We start from the raw sequence: 18390 nt of genomic DNA on the forward strand, positions 1-18390 counted from the left end.
CCGTGTTTCCCTGTTGCCATGCGACGGAGGGGGCGACGATGTACCCCCCCACACACACACCCTCCTCAGCGCTCAAAAACACAGCCTTCCCGCCGCCGGCCTCGGGGGAGCCGGCTAGTGGGCTCTCCCTGCACCTCCTCTATCCACCCTGCCGCAGCCAGGTTCTTATCCGGCGTCCCCCACCCTGGACCGGAGGGTCAGAGGGTTGGGGTGACGAAGGGAGATCCAGCAGCCGGTGGGCCTGAACGCTTCCTTCTCCCGTGGCCCCTTGGTCCTCTACTCGCTCTTGACTCCACCCCCGTCTCTATTCCGCAGCGTCCCCTCCCTGTCAGCACTCCGCTTCCGCGACCGCACCTGCCTTAGGGGTTGAGGGGACACAAGGGAGGTAGAAGGGAAACCGAGGGTTTGGGGAAGCACAGCGCAGCAGGGTGACCAGCTCGTCCCGCGCCGCGGGTCCCCGCAGCCCCAGCGCCGCCCGCCCGGCGGCTGCGGCACCGATGCGCTGTCCGCGGTGCTGACGCCGGCCGCCCGCTCGGTCGGGAGGGGGAGGAGACGCCCTCATTCTCCGGTCGCCCCGAGTCGAGTGACCCTTTCCCCGCTCCTAAGCGGGATCTTTTCCCCAAAGGAACCCTCCGAGACCTGGCGCTGTGGATGGATGCAGGAAGAAGACACGAGCGACAGGGAACTTAAACTTCGGACTGGAGCTGGAGAGCCCGGTGTCAGGGCATTGGCGTCTTTCGGCCTCCAGCACCTGAGACCGCAGGACAACATCAAGTTGAGCAAAGTTTGGCGGCAGCTTGGACAGAAGGGAGGGATTCCGGGGCCGAAGCGCAGGGAGGGACAGGGACTGGACGGTGTTCCCTGGCGGCGTGGTGGCCAGCACCGCAGTCCGGACACCTGCTTCGGTGCCCCGCATTAATGCAGCCAGAACGGCAGGGAGGCGTCGCAGCAACCCAGCTCCCCACCCCTTCTCTCCCTTCCTTACTCCCCAACCCCCAACACCCCGCCCCGGGCGCCGGTGACTCCGCCTCTCCGTGCCGGGCGGCTCTCCGGCTGGAGCTGGAAAGGGAGCGCTTACCCGGACTCAGCTCGGTTCCGAGGCTCCGAAGCCGACGCCGCCAGCTCAAGCCCGGGGGCGGGAGCTGGACTGCCCACGGAGCCTGCGCCGGGGAGCCACTGAGCCGGGAACGTCTCATGGGACGCGCCCGGGGTCTCTCTTCGTGCCCTGCTCTCCCGTCCCTGTCCTAGGCGCCCGGGCTCTACAGCCCGCCCCGCCCGCAGCCCGCGGCCTGTCTGGAGAGGAGTATGAGGCCCGGGGCCCCGTGGACGCCGGCCACAAGGCGGCAGGGGCCTACCTTGAGACCCCCGCGCCCGAGGGCGGTGGGTGAGGAGCCGCGGCAGCCGGCCAGGCGTCGGGGCGCAGAGAGGAGCGCCCCAGCTCCGGCGCCCGAAGGGCCGCGGGACCCGTGTGCGGCCTGAGCGCCGAGGAGGAGGCGGAGGCGCCCCGCCGTCCGGGCTCTGGAGGAGGCGGCGAGGGGCTCCGCGGCGGCCCCCGACCCCTGGTCACCATCCTCACGTTTCTGCTCCCGCGGGGGGGATGTCGCGGCCCGGGCCCCGAGCGCCGCCCCGGCCCCGGGGCTGAGCTCCGGACCATGTCCTCCCGCAGCCCCCGGCCCCCGCCCCGCCGCTGCCGCCGCCGCCTGCCGCGCCCCTCCTGCTGCTGCTGCTGCTGCCGCCGCTCGCACCTCAACGAGGACACGGGCCGCTTCGTGCTGCTGGCGGCGCTCATCGGCCTCTACCTGGTGGCGGGCGCCACAGTCTTCTCGGCGCTCGAGAGCCCGGGCGAGGCGGAGGCGCGGGCGCGCTGGGGCGCCACGCTGCGCAACTTCAGCGCGGCGCACGGAGTGGCCGAGCCGGAGCTGCGCGCCTTCCTCCGGCACTACGAGGCCGCGCTGGCAGCCGGCGTCCGAGCCGACGCGCTGCGCCCGCGCTGGGACTTTCCCGGCGCCTTCTACTTCGTGGGCACCGTGGTGTCGACCATAGGTGAGCGGCGCGCCCAGCGGGCGACTTTCCTCTCCGCGTCTTTCACCTGCCGCCCTTTCCACTGCTCGGGGCTCGAGCCGCGTCCCTCGGCTCCCTCTTCCCTTCTGAGGCCCCGTTGCCTACTTTCATTTCGCCCTCTCCTCCCCACCCGTCCCCCTCCTCCTGCTCCGTCTCCCTCTTTACTGGCTTTCGGCGCGGGAGGTGGCCTGAGAGGCCCATCTCTGGCGCGCACCCAGCGGTGACTGCCTGGCAAAGAGGCCAAACGGGGAAAACCCTCACCCGGGCGCTGGGCAGACCGGGGGCCGCCCGCGCTCCAGCACTTGCCAACTGCGTGACCTAACCGCTTGTGCCTCAGTTTTGGCTTCTAAAAAAGGACTTGGGATGTATCAGGGGCCTGCTGCTTCCTTCTTATTTCTCACGCCCCCTAGTCCTCGGTTTCCTCATCCAGGTGATTTGGAAAGCCCTTCCTCTCTCCACTCACAGCGTTGTTATCTCCTTTCTCTTCTTCTTTCTTCTTTTACACGCGTTTTCCCCCAGAGTCCTCCAGCCCTTTTACCCTGGGGAAGGCGACCATTTCCCCAAACGAATCCCTAGATCTCCTTCGCATCTTTTTTTTTTTTTTTTCTTTACAGCCTACACCACCCCATTAGACTTGGAGAATAGGACTTCGGCCGCTCTGGTTCTGGTTTTCTCCTCTTACTCCCCCCCCTCCCCACTTCCAACTTCCCCTCCAATTTCTTGACCTCTCTTCTTTGTTACCTTGCTATCTTTTCCAACCAATAGTGGCACCAAGGGGGTAGCTTGGGTGCAGGGGGTAGTTTCTCTGTACTTTCCATCATCCCTTCCTCTTATTTTTGGTAAAATAGTTCATGATTGTGCCACTGTACAAAAAATGCTGTGTAACTGTTCCTCGAAGCCCCCCTATTTCTTTCGCCCCTCCTCTGAGCCTCTCTTGTAGAGATTGTGGAGCCATCACTGCTCCCCACTCCACCCTGCCCCTCTCTTTATTCTCCTCTCACCCACTTTCCCCATCCCTCCCCCTTTCCCTGGGCCCTGGGTGTCACGTGAAACAGACCTCTTCCCGTTACTGTATAGAGTGCAGAATAAATACAAGATTTTCACTTTGGCAAGACTTTGTGTCTCATCTACTCCTGCTTCCAGTCCCAGGGTGGAAGAAGGCACTTGGCTGGTCATGTCTCTAGTCACCCCAAAGCACTAGCCCCTGGTGGTAGTTTTGGAGGAGGGGACTGGATCCACTGGGCTGAGAGGTGAGGGATTGCACCGGCACGCCTTCTGTGGGTGGGTTCTGGGCTGGATTGGTATGCCAGCTTAGAGACGGGGGAATGGACTAACTGACCAGTGTAAGCCATTGTAGGTGGCTGCTGGGAGGCAGAGAGAAAGACTGCATCCATGTGCAGAATATGAGCAGCTAGAGATGGCTCTCTGAGTGTATATGTATAGTCTACGAAAGGGCTTCCTTTCAATGAATTTTCATGTGTCATGTTTGATCTGATGACTTTAAATAGAAAAGGCAAATGTGGCCCAAGTCCAAAGTACACACAAATTGGATAAAAATACCATTTAAAAGCTATATCATGTTGTTATGGTGATTGAAGATATAAAATGACCCCCTTAAAAAAAATCCCCTTTTAAGAGCTACATCAAGTTGCTATAGTAACTAGAGTTTTTTTTTTTCTTTTTTTTTTCTTTAAAGTGCTTTAGAAGTACTAAAGATGCTTAGTCCTGGAAGATGACATCATGTGTTCATAGCTCATTATTGATTTATGCTCTTCCTCTTGTAAACACACCCTTTTGCTTTCACCTAGAGGCAACCTGTGCACATACTGGGCAGCCACAGCCTTTCTTTACCAGCGGTGTGCTCTGACCTTGGCTTCCTAATGGAACCCACAGGTTAAGGGAAAGGTGGTAGCAGTGTCCCCTTCCCCTACAGGCCATGAGTCTATCCAAATGGGGCCTCATTCCAGTGACCTGTGGTCTCTGTGCCTTTCTGATGAGCTCCCATCAATGCCTTCATTCACTGCCCAGCCATGGCTTCTACAGCTTCTCTCAGTTCTTTGCACAAAATCAAGTCAGTGTGTTGGTAAATTGTTCCAAGCCCGAGCCTTTCATCTACGAGCAGGATTGGCTGTTCTTTAGTCAAGCAGAAAGAAACTATGTTCTCTTTCTTGATTTGTGTTTTGGGATGTAGGCAAGCATTGTAGGAGGCTATGCTGAAGCTGGTGGCTATGTTACAAATGACCCAGCACATTGTTTCCAAAATCTGCTGCAGGGAGATATTTATCTCTGAGAAGAGCTGCACTCAGGGCCAGAACCAGCCAGTGGACAGCTCAGCATTGAACTAGCCCCTTTGCAGCGGTGCCAAGAGAGCCACACAAGTAGCAGGGTCTCTGGCAGTTATCCACCTGCTGACGTGGTGTGGGGCAGTGGTTCAAATTGGCCACTTCTGTCAGATAAGTTCTGCTGAATCCCAAAGTAGCATGATTTTTATTTCAGGCTTCTCTTGGATGAGATTTAAGTAAAGACCTACATACGTCAGTTTCACTTCTGTTTATGTAGTTCCTTTCCCTTAAATGCCCTGAGTCTTCAGAGACAATTATTACTGGTGCTTTTATGGATTCAGCAGCTCAGGGAGCCAAAGCTGAATCCAAAATGGGCAGTCAGTATTCTCTATCTGCCACCTCATCCAGCGAAGAGGAAAATTAGCATGCACTCAGTTTTATTTGACTATCACAGTGTGTATGGTCCATGCAGCAGTGTGGACATTTTCTTGTATTGTAGAGACCCAACTAAATGATTCATCTAGACTTCAGTATAGAAAACCCTTTCTTCATTCATCCCATAAATATGATATATTGTGATATATTGTGTGTATCAGGCCCCAAGTGCTAATATGTTGAAAGGTTAAAGCTTATTCTACAAGACAAAGGTTGAAGCATATTCCAACATGGGCAGTTGGATTGTAGTGTTCATGGGCGCCACATCTTGGCTAGCCTCACTAATGATGATTGGAACAAGGAGGGGTCCTTTGGTCCAATCCCATGTGGCTCAGAGTGTTAAGGGACGTGTCTCAGGTCACAGTTAATTATGTATTCAGCTGGGTCCAGAATCCAAGTTATGCAGTGTTTATTCTACCAGTTTCATTTATATAATTGGTGGGCACATTCCTGTTTGAGGCTGAAGTATTTAATAATGGGTGTGTGTGTGTGTGTGTGTGTGTATCTGTGTGTGTGTCTGACAGACACCACAGCAGGGCTGAGCAAAAGGACTGGTCTGTTGGTCAGGCCAACAGCTGATTAAGTCCAGAGAAAACTTGAAGGATCAGACACATCTTAGAGGTCAGATAGACTAGAAGCATCTGGTAAGTCTTAGACAGCTGGGAAGGCAAGAGCCAGTACCAAGAAAGTTAGAGACAGAAATGCTAACAAGTAGGAGACATTCGGGTAAATTCTGGTCCAAGGACAGCAACCACTTTCTCTCTGCCTTCTTTTGCACATGTGTGTGTGTGTGTATGTAGGGGAGGGGAAGAAGGGGCAGGAATGGGCCTTCAGCTAGAGGGAGACACAGAAGAAAAATTCAGGTGTGGTTGTGTGTACTCATGTTAGATGAAACACCATGATGAGGTAGAATATTTGTCCTGACTTTTGGCTTGAACAAGGCCCATATCTGGAGCTAGGTAATTTGCAGCTGTCCACACAACATAGACCCAGTGGGAAGATTTGCCAGTGATTGTTCAGTGGTAGTTGAGGCTGAATAGAAAGTCAGTCTGAATAGCTTAAGCAAAATGAAAATCCACTTTGTGGTCTAAATTATTCATATTGATTGCTTACACTGAACTGAAATCCTGGGCAATTATTATTTCTGCCATTTATGCTATATGACATATTCCCAGGGGGTTGAAATCAAGTTTGTTTTAATGTAAATACATCTATTTATTCATTCCTCCATTTAACAAAATCCAAGACAAGCAGAACTCATAACCATGCATGTGTCGCCTTTGGCATGTTGTTATCTGCATCTCCCATGATTACATGAACTCCTAAAGAGAAAGACACTGGCTGGTGTTCTTTTAGTACTAAATAGTATTCTTGGAGTCAGGCCCTAGCTCAAAGATATTCAAACAATCCAAAGAGTATTAATCCATCATTTCACATCCTAAAGGATGTTTTATTGGTTTACTTTGAAAAGATTAAAAGGAAACTCTCCACTGGGGTTTTAATTATGCAACTGCTGTCAGATTTACACATAGGGAAGAACATATTTAAAAGTCTCTCTCAAATGGCAGCTTGATATAAACAGAAATATTTTTGCTTCCTTTTATTAGGTTTTCTGGCAGCATATTTTAGCTATAAAGCTAAAACCATGCCGCTGTAGCCGGGATGGTGTAGGTATAAGAGATGTCACTTTTGGCACTGCATAATTTAGCTTGCTACTTTCAGAATTAGGCATACTTAATTATTCAACTGCAAGATTAGTAACAAGTCCTAACTTTTTACTTCTTTTTTAACATGGAGTTTTTAAAATGTTTTTGCTTCAAAGGAAACTAAGACATTATGAGTCCGAAATGTCACTACCACGTTTACATTCGGTTTTCTTCTGACATGTATGTAATCCAGCTGGAGGCGGCTCTAATGCTGGGAATGAAATACATTACCCAGAAGGAGAGGAGTACCTTTCCTCGCTTATTTCTCTCATCAGCTATTTTTTATTGGAAGATGATGCTATGACAACTTTGAAGGACATTTAGGGGAAAAAATCCATCATTAGATTTGAAGCTGTAGATGGAGAGCAAGGAAATACATTCTAATTCACTGCTCCGTCCTCAGCACCCAGCGCTGAACCCAGCACATTGTAAATAGTCAATAATTATAATAACTCATAATACTCTGCCCTAACATAACTGTTTTCATTTTTGCAAGTTCCCCTGCAGTTCTTTGTCACCTTTTGTAGGAAAAAGAAAGGGAACTACTTGACAAGTGCTGAGCTGCTTTTGGTAACATTTTTTTATCAGTGTTGTTTCCATGTTTCCGCATACTAATTTTAATGGGTGCATAATACTCTATCTAACTGATGTTCTGTAATTTACTACCCCTATTGCTGTGTAGCTGGGTGTGGTTCCCAATTTGGGGGCTGTTGTGAGTAATGCCACAGTGATCATCTTTATGATGGCCTTTTCTTTACGCAATATCTCCTTCAGTTGAATTCCCAGCAGTGAAATTGATAGTTAGGGCACACTACCATCTTCATGGCTCTTGGGGCCAGTCCCTTTGGAGTGAAGGACTGTCTCATCTCTCCTGAGCTGAGCCTACAACCTCTACAAAGCCTAGAAGAGACTGGACAGTTACCCAGCAAATTGCCCCATGGAAACAGGCCACAGATTCACTTGGTTTTCTCCAGGATTGCACTCACTCCCAGGGGCTGAGCTGACCACTGAACAAGTCAGTGACTAAAGCATCTTCAGCCTCCCTTGCTTTAATGAGAGCCACTTCCTCTGGGAAATTTTGGATGGGTGGAGAAGGGCAGGAAGGAAAACAGGAGCAGCTGCCCGGCCATCAAAGACAGAGAAGGGGTACCTGGACCTTCTTCCTTCCTGTCCCCTGCTTTCCCAGGGATGTCTGCCACCACTCCTGGGCCTAGCCAGTTGAGGAAGAGGGTTCTTCCCTTTGGTCCTGACTGTGCCCAAGGACCCCAGCCTGGACTGGCCCAGAATTGTGCCACATGGAGCAGACACCTACCTCTAGAGTATTCCAGCTGGAAAGCACCATAAAAATCTTCCAGAACTTTCCCCAGGCATTTATACCATTTTGTCAACAAAAGCCAACAAGCAGCCTATTACAGAAAACAGGGGAGCTGGAGCCACACCCATCAGACCTCCCCTTAGACGCCATGTACTCCCTGAAAGCTTCTCTGAGGAGCCCTGGTGCTCCTCCAAGACCAACCTGAAGAGGGTTAAGTTAGCCTTGTTCCTCATTTTACATAGGTTCAGAGAAGGAGAGAGGTTGTTCAAGGTTGCACAGCAAGTCAGAGGGGCATTTGCTGAGAGCTGGTGCTGACCCAGGACCTGCCTATGTGGACTCTGAGGTCCTTGAGCTCTCATGCCGCCTTGGAAAAGTTTTCTGAATACTGCTGAAGAGCTCTCTGTCTGTCTGTCTGTCTCTCTCTCTCTCTCACACACCCACACACAACCACACACACACACACACCCCAAATGATGGGACAAGTACACAACCAGATCCCGCCATGGCTCTTCTGAGCAGATACCAGTCTTCCCAGAAGGGGTGAAAGTTAAACAGTACATCAGAGACAAAGGGGAAGAGCTTGGAGGGAGGGGGGGTAGGGCATCTGAGGCGCAGCAAAGTAAGTCGAGTGCCTTGGAGGGGTCCTCCAGGGAGAAGCTCCTGCTCCATCTGCAGGTTGTGGTGGAGCCTCAGGTCTGTGTTAGAAGGTGGAGCTCAGTGCCGCCACCCCCGTCAGCTACAGAGGGACTCTCCGTGCCCTTGCGTGGTGACCTCAGATTCAGAGGAGGTGAGATGGAGCAAAAAGCCATTGTGTTCCTGTGCGCAGCCCCAGCCCGGGGTCTTCCCTAGTCTCCTAGCCCTCCCCTTGCTTCTGCCCAGCTCCACTGACCTTCCCAGGATCCAGGGCTTGGCCAGGGGCTGCCAGCCAGCCAACCAGAATGTGGGGCTGAGGTGGGCGCGCTGGGCAGTCTCAGGCTCTGATCTCACCTGGGGTCAGTGGCAGGGTTTCTACGAGGTGAAGTTTGGGGAGGCATAGGGTCTTGAGGCTCTGAGGACAAAGGACTTTCCATGGGACTGAGACAGTACAGGAGAGGTGCTGGTAGAGAGTGAGAGAGAACCGAAGCCCCTTGGCTCACCCCAAGCCAGCTCTTGGCTGCCACCACGGCTGTCAGGCTCTGGCCCCAGGAAGTTCTGTCCTAAACCAGGCCATTCCCTAGCCAACCGCCAGCTCTAATTCTTGGGGGACCGTAGCAGCCAGTGGCTCTGGTAAGGATGCTCTGGACCATCTGTGAGTGTCACCTCCTCCCTGGGCTTGGGCAAGCCCAGCTCAGGACTAAGCTCACTAGCAGGACGGGTGTGCAGGGCCCTGTGAAGGATTAAGCTCTGGGGGACCCACTCTGTCACTTCCCCCAGATCCCAGGTGACTCCAGGATGGAGCTTCCAGTATCTTGTAATTTGAAGTCTTACAGTGTCTGGATACAATGTCTTTATTCTCACAGTAACAGATATTGCCGACTAGGAAGGCAGGGTAGCACAGAGCAGTGCTTCTCCATCAGTAAAGTGCATGCAAATCACCAGGCTCTTGTCAAAGTGCAAGAGCACTTTCTGTTCAGTAGGTCTGGGTGGGACCTGAGACTGCATTCCTCATTAGCTCCCAGTGACGCCCATATTCTGGGTTCCCAGACTGCACTGGGCATAGCACGGGAAGAGAGAAGCAGCAGTGAGTCAGGAACTGGCAGCTTGGACCCGCTCTGCCCCTCACTGGCCGCACGGCTGTGGACAGGACACGTCACCACGCAGGGCCTCAGGGTCTTCATTCCTAAAAGCAGGGAGTGCCGGGGTCACTTGGGTCCCTTCCAGCTCTGATGTTCTCATATCTGGGAAGGCTATTCGCTCACATCCTCTGGTGCAGTTTAGTGCAGGCTAAAGGCACCAACTCTGCAGACTGGGTCCCAGTCCCAATTCCGCCACTGACAAGCCATGTGCTCCCAGTGAGAGGAAGTGCCTCTTCTTACCTCAGTTCCCTCCTCTGTAAAGTGAGGACAACCATCCTCCCTCCCCCACGGGCACCTACGAGGGCTGAATGAGCTGATCCACATGTGCGGCATCAGCTCCTCAACTGGGCAAGCCTCGTGGGTGAGCCCTGGGCTGCCAGCCTGCACGGGGGGAGACCGAGGCCCAGTTCATCGCCGACCCACCACTCTGCGTACAGCCCTCTGGGTCTCAGCCGCCCCTGCACTGTGGCATCTGCCACCCTCTCATCGGCCGCTGTCTCTGGGGCATGTTGCTGTCCTACGCTGTTACATAACTGGCCTGGGAGGGTGCTTTGTAAAATGCATTTTCTTTGGTTCCTCAACTAGAATGTCTTTTTTTAAAAAATATTTTTAAATTAAATTTATTTATTCATTTATTTTTGGCTGTATTGGGTCTTTGTTGCTGCATGCGGGCTTTCTCTAGCTGTGGTGAGTGGGGGCTACTCTTTGTTGCAGTGAGTGGGCTTCTCACTGAGGTGGCTTCTCTTGTTGTGGAGCACGGGCTCTAGGCACGCAGGCTTAAGTAGTTGTGGCACGTGGGCTCAGTAGTTGTGGCTCGCGGGCTCTAGAGCACAGGCTCAGTAGTTGTGGCGCACGGGCTTAGTTGCTCTGCAGCATGTGGGATCTTCCTGGACCAGGGATCGAACCCGTGTCCCCTGCATTGGCAGGCGGATTCTTAACCGTTGCACCACCAGGGAAGCCCTAGAATGTCTTAATAATTCCTCATGTGTGTGCTCTTTGATCTCTTTAAAGAAGCTGTTTGGTGAATAACTGAACAAGTGACTGAGTGGTGGTTTAGACCATTGTCCCCCGGTACGTCTCTGCTTCTCACCCCCAGAGCAGAGCCCTGGGGAGCCACACCCCTGCCCACCATCCTGGTTTAGTGGGCTGAGGCCTCTTGGCAGTGCTTGGGCTTAGGGGGAGGTCGTGGAGCTGAGACCAGCAGAGAGGCCAGATGGGGCTGAGGCCAGGCCTCGCTACGCTTCTCTGAGGCGACTCTGGTGTTGGGACTGCGGGTGGAGGAGGCTGCAGGATGGCACTGAGGTGAACAGCCCCATTTTGGGTGGGAGCCAGGGTGCTGCTCCAGGTCCCCAGGCCCAAACCTTACTCTGGACCCTTCACCCTGGGGCTACTCAGCTCCCCTGATGGGTAGAAAAAGCATCCCCTGTCCTAGGGCAGGACAGGGGAGGCTGCAGGGCCTGCCAGCATGTTCCCTCTCCAGACTCCACCGTGGCAGCAGCCAGGGCCTTTGTTCCGGGGAGCAAGAGGGTAACCGAAACATCGCTGGTCTCATTGATTGTCACCCCCCCACACACATACACACACACACACGTCATGCTTGCCCGTCTACTGTGTTTTTACCCATGTTTACTCAGGAACCTCCCCCAAACCCTAGGACAGCAAAGAGGATGCTATTATCCCATTTCACAGACGAAGAGACAGGCTCAGAGAGGTTAAGCGATTTGCCTGGGTTCACACAGCAAGGAGGCAATGGCAGGATAGAGGATTCAGGGCTCCTGACTGTATAGCATCCTTTCTGTTGCCCCTGAGCCATGCACGACCACAGAGGGAGAAGAGTCACAGCCCAGTCTGGGGTCTGCTGCGGGGTGGGGGCAGAAGAGGTGAATATGAGGTGGTGTCAGCAAGGGCTCAAGCACAGTTTAGGGATTTGGCTTTGGCTGTGCTGTGCTCCTTGCAGCCCCAATGGCTACACTGAGCTTTCCATCCTACACAACCCTGCTCCCTTTCTGAGGGAGGCCGCAGGCAGGCACAGCATGGTGCTTCACGCAGAGCTCACTACAACTCTGGGAGCCGTTGATGGGAACTTTGGGGGCCAATTGCACCAAGCTCTTGCCCAGAGAAAGGACCTCATGAGCCGAGGGCCCTCAGCCTTGCACTTGGGATAGCAGCAGTGGCCACAGAGCGGCGGGACCAGAAAAGCAAATAACCAGAAGGTCCGCACTTGAGCACATCAGCCAGGAAAGTCTGGGCACACGGCCAGCTCAGGACTGTCCAAGGTCATGTCCTGGAGGCAAACCCACCCAGACATTGAGGGAAGGCATGAAACCAAGCACCTGCTGGTGCACCCCTAGCTCTAGCCACTCTTAACTTCTGGCCATCCCTCCTGCACCCCACCCCTGAACCCCAGGCACATTCAGCCTCCAGGCCATTGCTCAGGCTGTTTTCTCCACCTGGAATGTTCTTCCCTTTCTCTCCATTTTCCACCACGTGAACTTGGACTTCAAGGTGCAGCTTAAACGAGGCCACTAGAGCGAGACCTTCTTGGAGCCCCTCTTACTGCCCCCAGACACGTGGTCATTACCTGTTTCTATGCCAGTTTCCCTGGCAATAATACCAGCCTCTGTTCGGTGGGGTAAGGTATGGTAAAGGCTGGCACCGGACCCAGAACAGAGTAGGTATCCTTTCTCCTTCCTCCAGGTCAGGAGCTCTGTCTTAGTAGTGCTTGTCACTGCTACAGTTAATGACAATAATAGCCATATGGCAGCAGCCATGCATTGAATGACTACTGTAAAGTGGGCACCGTGTCTGGAGATGGGGATAATTGAAAAGCAAAGAGGTAGTTTCTGCAAATCATGGAGCAGAATGCTTGGCACAAAGTAGGCGATTAATCAATGTTGAATGGATGGAATGAATAAATGAGTGTGAGTAACTAAAAACCTTGGACTGCTGGAAATAATAAAAAGAGAGTGGAAAAAACTGGGCCCAGGCTGGGCTCCAGGAACCTCCCAGCACCTCCCTCTCCCTCCCGCCCTGTGGAGCTGGAGGGGCTGGCTGTGCACTGGCCCTTCTGCTGGGCCGTCGCTTTAACCATCTCTCAGTGGCTGGCAGGTGTGCAGTAGACAGCTAGCTCATTCTGGCTGGGGCTCCCCTGGCGGACAGTGCTGTCTCCGTGGCTCTCTGAGTCAGCTGGGTCCTTGTCCTACCCTGCCTGGGGCCCGGCAGAATCATTGGATTGATACCAAACCAGACGATTCTGAGCCTCAGCCCCCAGAGCCCCAGGAGTGGTGGGAGAAGTTCAGTTCTGAACAATGAGGCCAGGCTTCTGGCCCCAGCTCTCCCACCGACCCAGATGCCCCATCTGGCCCTGGCCTTGGCCGCAGCTTCCAGCCACAAGGAAGCCCTGCTGAATTCTGCCTCTCGGCTCAATAGTTCTACCTTTTCCATCACCAGCCCATGGCACACCCCTTAGAAACCAGATGTTGGCTCACAAATTGGACAGAAGTTTTATCAGTAACTAAATGCAATTCCACAAATCCAGAAAACCACCCCTATCCACACAGCCCAGCACCATCACAATGCCTCTAAAAATACTTGGGGAAGCTTTTATTGGAATGGGGTGTCCCAGCTTTCTGGAAAGTTACAGTTGAGATAAACACAAGCCCCAAATCGCACTCCGCGTGACTTTTCCCTAATCCTTTCCAAATGGCCACGACCTCATTCCCTTGCTGCCAAGTGTTCTGAATTCTGAGCACCTCGTGGTGAGCTGCTCACACCAGGACCTGCCAGAAAAGCTTCAGGGACAGCCCAGGCCGGAGAGGGAAAGGAAAACACAAAACTCTGCCCACGTTGAGTGAAACTGCCGGGGTCTGATCCTCCCAGCGCCCAGGAGCCTGTCTCTCCTGTTCTCTGCTCCATCCCCCAGTGCCTGGCACCAGGCTTGGCACATGGGAGGGGCTCCACGAATATTTGTGGAAAGAACATAAATGTGAATAATTGGCCGTTTCCAAGATTTTCAGCTCTGCCTAGGCACCAGTTTAAGAAAAAGTAAAATACGAAAATCTCCACTTACAAATCAGATGATGATTCACTTTGTAAAAGAAAGCTTCAATTTGCAAAGGTGTTCACTCCGGGGCTTCTGTATGTAGCCAAGCACACCAGTGCATTTGAAGTGAGATACAGGGCTTCCCTGGTGGCGCAGTGGTTGAGAATCCGCCTGCCAATGCAGGGGACACGGGTTCGAGCCCTGGTCTGGGAAGATCCCACATGCCGCGGAGCAACTAGGCCCGTGAGCCACAATTACTGAGCCTGCGCATCTGGAGCCTGTGCTCCGCAACAAGAGAGGCCGTGACAGTGAGAGGCCCGCGCACCGCGATGAAGAGTGGCCCCCGCTCGCCGCAACTAGAGAAAGCCCTTGCACGGAAACGAAGACCCAACACAGCCAAAAATAAATAAATTAATTAATTTTAAAATAAATAAATAAATAAAGTGAGATGCAGCGTGCAGCCAGTATGTCAGGAACCCAACCCGGCAGCCACATCAAGTCCCCTTTACTGCCATTGCCACCTTCACACAAACCCCAAATCCCTGAGGCAGCCCAGTGCCTAAAGTCAAGGGCTTCTGGTCGAATTAGTGAGCAATACACATGACCCAGTGGGCCATTCAGAAGTGTGTATTTCAAGAGCTAATGTGGGTGGTGTGTCTTGTAGTGACGAGCTGCCCAGGTCCACTGGAGCAGTCCAGCCGACGGAGCATATGCCCAATGTACGGAAAGTGCCTTATAAAGCTCCTCGATGTGCATTGTTCAGCCAGGCGGGTGGGTATTGTATGTGTCTCCATTTTAAGAAGGAAGAAATCTGCAACACCAAGAGACAGTTTGCAGTGCAGTGTAGTGGTTAGGAGCAGGTGCTGAGGGCCCTGGCCTGGGTTAGAATTTCAGCTCTGTCATTCACTGGTGGGGTTGCCAGGGAACATCTCCTGCTCATTCACTGAAGAAGTCTGGCTCACTGCCTTCCTCTTCACCCCTCTCCAGTCTCCCAGGCATGATCCATCCAAGACCCGGGCCTCACATTCCTTGACCATCTCACCTACAGCAATGTTTTTCTCTATCCCACTCTGGCAGGTACTCTGTTCTACCCACGTCCTTGCTATGACCAGTGAACTGCACTACCTTCAAAGCTCACCTTCTGATCACCCCCTCCCATCCTTCCAGCTCTCATCCTCTGTTGACCCAACAGAGTATTCCTTGGACCCCAAACTGGCAGTCTCCTACTATGTTTCCATCATCTTTTTTGGGCCCTCATTTCTTTTCTAATCCAGCTTAGATTCACTCCCTCTGCAAGGACCCTTAACTTCCTTGCCTCTCTCTCTCTCTCCCTGCATTGTGTCCCTGTCCCCAACTTGGTACCATCAAAATGCCAGCTTTCCACCTATTCCTTACCTGTACCCAAGCTGCTACACATGGCTGGAGAAAACCATGCAAACATGCTGACTGGTCCAACTTTAAATTAGTGACCCTGGGGACCAGCTGGACACTCCATGCTGGCAGACCCTCCTACTACCTTCCATTGTGTCAGTTCACCGCTTATCCCTCTTCTTCCCACCTCCAGCCTCCCATAGCCCTCACTCTCTGCTCACACTTCACTGAGAAAAGAAAAGTCATCAGACAGGGACTCTCATCTTTACAACCGCAAACCCATTCATCATGTGGAGCTGCTTCTTCCTTATGATAGCAGACAGATTGTCCACTTTCAAATGCCTGCTTCACTGGGTCTCATCCCCTCCAACTTTCTCAAAGACTATTTCTGCCATGACCCTTCCCATACATTGTCAGTCTGTCCTCCATTGGCATGCAAACATGCTCTCTTTTCTTCCTTCTTAATAGACCCCTCCCTTGACCCCTGCATCACCTTCCAGCTACCTCCCCATTTCTCTGCTCCTCTTTACGGGAAAACTTCTCCAAAGAGTAGTCAACATCTCCCTTCCTCCCCTGGATCCACATCGATCCAGAATCTACCCCATATTTCCACTGAGTCTGCTCTTATAAGATCCCCCATGGCCTCCTTTCTGCTAATCCAGTGATGACTTCCCTGTCTTCATCTTACTCAGCAACTCAGCAATATTTGACACCACTGGCCATTCCTCCTTGAAATCCTCTTTTCTCTTGGCTTCTGAGACATCATGCTCTCCTTGACCCTCACTGGCTGCTATCCTGTCTCCTTCACTGAATCCCCTCCTTTGTGTGATCTCTCATTGTTAGAGGGCCCCACATTCAGTCCTTAGGCCTTTCTCCCTGGATTCTCTCTCCAGACAATGTCACTTAACCTGTAGGGGAAGAAAACTTTTTTCCTCTATGCCCTTAGGTTTTATACCTGGAGTACTGCAAATTAAACTGACAAAAGACAGATTAACATGAGAAAAGTCTTATTATGTGTGCATATGGAGGGCTTCATAGAAAAGAACTGACATCCAAAGAAGCAGTTAAGCCTGAGGCTTATATACCATTTTAACAAAGAGCGGTAAATTGTGGAGAAGTGATAAGGCAAAGGCAAAAGGGTTTGGGCTTCTAGGAGTGGTAAATTGTGAGAAGGTAAATATATGGAGGAAAGGAAGGTAAGGGTTATTTTAGTAAGGTTTGTTGTGCAGACTCCAATTTGTACAGTCTTGGAGTGAGAAGTGTCTCTGGTTATTAAGAGTTGTTCTTCTTTCCTGGTATAGTTGAGGAGAGGGGGGACACCTTCACAAAGGAAAATTTATACCCTACCTTTGGGCAGATAGGGGAAGGGTAGAGAGCTTTTCCTGAGTCTGCTGTTTCTCTATTGCCTCCAGCTCAAAATAATCCTTATGCCAAAGTTGCATATTTTGGGGTCACATCCTCTGATCCCCTTCACACCCCATGGCTTTAAAGCCCACCTATCTGCTGATGACTTCCAGAAGAATAACCCCAATCTTCCACACTATGCTTCAAGACCATAGGTCCAAGGGCCAAAATAGAACTGTTGATTTCTGCTTTGTTCCAGTCTTCCTCATCTCAATAAATGGCACCATCATGAAGAGCTGCCCTGATTCCTCTTTCTCTCTAATTTTCCATATTCATCATCAAATCCTGTCAGCTCAATCTGTAAAATACATTCCTATTTCATCCCCTGTCTCTGTGCCCATCACTACTGGTCTACTCTGATCACAACCACTGTATGTTGCTGGGGCAACTAAATCAGTCTCCTAACCAATCCTCCAGCTTCCTTTCTGCTTCTTGACAACCTCTTCTCCACACAGCAGCCAAAGAGGTCTTTAAAAGTATACATCAGTCAAACTCTTCCCTTATTTGAAACCCGCCAGTGATTCCCCATTGCAGGAAATCTGACTCCTCACCATGACATGCAAGGCCCTGTGTGACCTGGCCCTGCCTCTTCTCAGCCTCACTGGTACTGCTCTCCCCTTTGCTCAACTCACTATGGTGTCCAGACTGGACTTATTAGACCTCAGGGCATTTGCATTTGCTGTTCCTGCTCCTGGGAGTCCAGCTCCCTGGGTCTTGGCATGGCTGACTTCTCAACCACATTCAAGCCTCAATATCTAAAACTAAAATGGCACCCCTTGAGGAGCCTTCTTTAACTACCTGACTATAATCGTGTCCCCCATTCACCCCCAGCTGCTGTCCATCACACTACGGTCTTATTAGAGTATGTACCACTTTCCTAAATCATCCAGTTCCTGTATTTACTTGTTTGTTGCCTAACCTCTAGCCACTCCCTGCTCCATGAGAACAGGGGTCTCGTCTCCGCACCCACTGTTATATTCCCAGCGCACAGCACAGCACTTGGTGTTTGTTGAACAAATGAACAAACTTCCAAAACTTCTGTTTTAACATCTATAAAATGGGAACAAAACAGTGCCTATCTCACACAGTTGTTGGCAGAATTGTATGAGAACATGAATGTAGGTGCTTCATCCGGCCATGGCATTTAATAAGCACTCTAATATGAGCTAGTGTTTTTATTAATAATTTGGCTGAGATCACACAGTGAGTGGTAAAGCTGGACCCCAAATCCTTTGCTTATTCCAGCGTGTCTGATGCCACCTCTCAGGTTGCAGGGTAGGCCTGTGGGAGCAGTGTGAGTGAGGTCAGGACCAGCCTGCCTTAGGCATGTTGAGAACCAACAACAGGTAAAACTGCCTTTATAGGTTTAGGTCATATCAGAGGGTCTTGAAAGCTGGGCAGAAACATCTTAGACTTGGCATGGGGAGCAATAAGGAGCCATTACATGTTCTTGAGCAAGAGTGTAAAGTGATGATGAGTGTTTGAGAAGAGGATTCTGGCTGATTAGTCACTATATAGTTATGCCATTAAATCAGGCAATCTAGTTAGTGTAAATTGCCGGTCTCTAGACTGCCTGGAAACAACCAGATGATTTGAAGTCCCTTGTTTTGGCTGTTCACTTTGAACATTTAAATCAGCCCACTAAGAGCTGTCCCCTTCATTTTATGGGGAGCTTATGTATCTCTATAGGTGGCAAATCCTTGAGTTTGTAATATCATCTCTGAACTGCTGTGTGATTCCAAACTCATTCAAAAGATTGCCAGTGCGTATTGTTTCTTCATGAGCTCTAAGTGGCTCATGATATTTGATAGTTCTAATTTTATAGCCAGTGGTGTACACACTTTGAACAAAGAGCAGAATTTGGCACATTTGACTTAGCAGCTGTGTACAAATCTTTCTCACAATGATGTCTGCCTCATGGGGTTGTGGGGAGGACCCCACATAATAGGCCAAGGGTCAATAAATGTTTGTTGTTTTGTTTATGTGTGTTTATGCTGAA

At 51.6% G+C, this 18390-nt stretch overlaps 1 protein-coding gene across 1 annotated transcript in view; it reads left to right on the forward strand.

The window, feature by feature from the left end:
• Nucleotides 1–814: 814 nt before the first annotated feature.
• KCNK12 (potassium two pore domain channel subfamily K member 12) overlaps nt 815–18390 on the forward strand; it is a 55754-nt gene continuing 38178 nt past the window's right edge. Inside the window, exon 1 of the mRNA XM_036873924.1 lies at nt 815–2043. Within this exon, the coding sequence (XP_036729819.1) occupies nt 1653–2043 (391 nt within the window). The 5' untranslated portion in view covers nt 815–1652. The remainder of the gene's footprint in view (nt 2044–18390) is intronic.

The sequence above is a fragment of the Balaenoptera musculus genome, chromosome 13 (assembly GCF_009873245.2).
Source record: "Balaenoptera musculus isolate JJ_BM4_2016_0621 chromosome 13, mBalMus1.pri.v3, whole genome shotgun sequence".
Taxonomy (NCBI): Eukaryota; Metazoa; Chordata; class Mammalia; order Artiodactyla; family Balaenopteridae; genus Balaenoptera; species Balaenoptera musculus.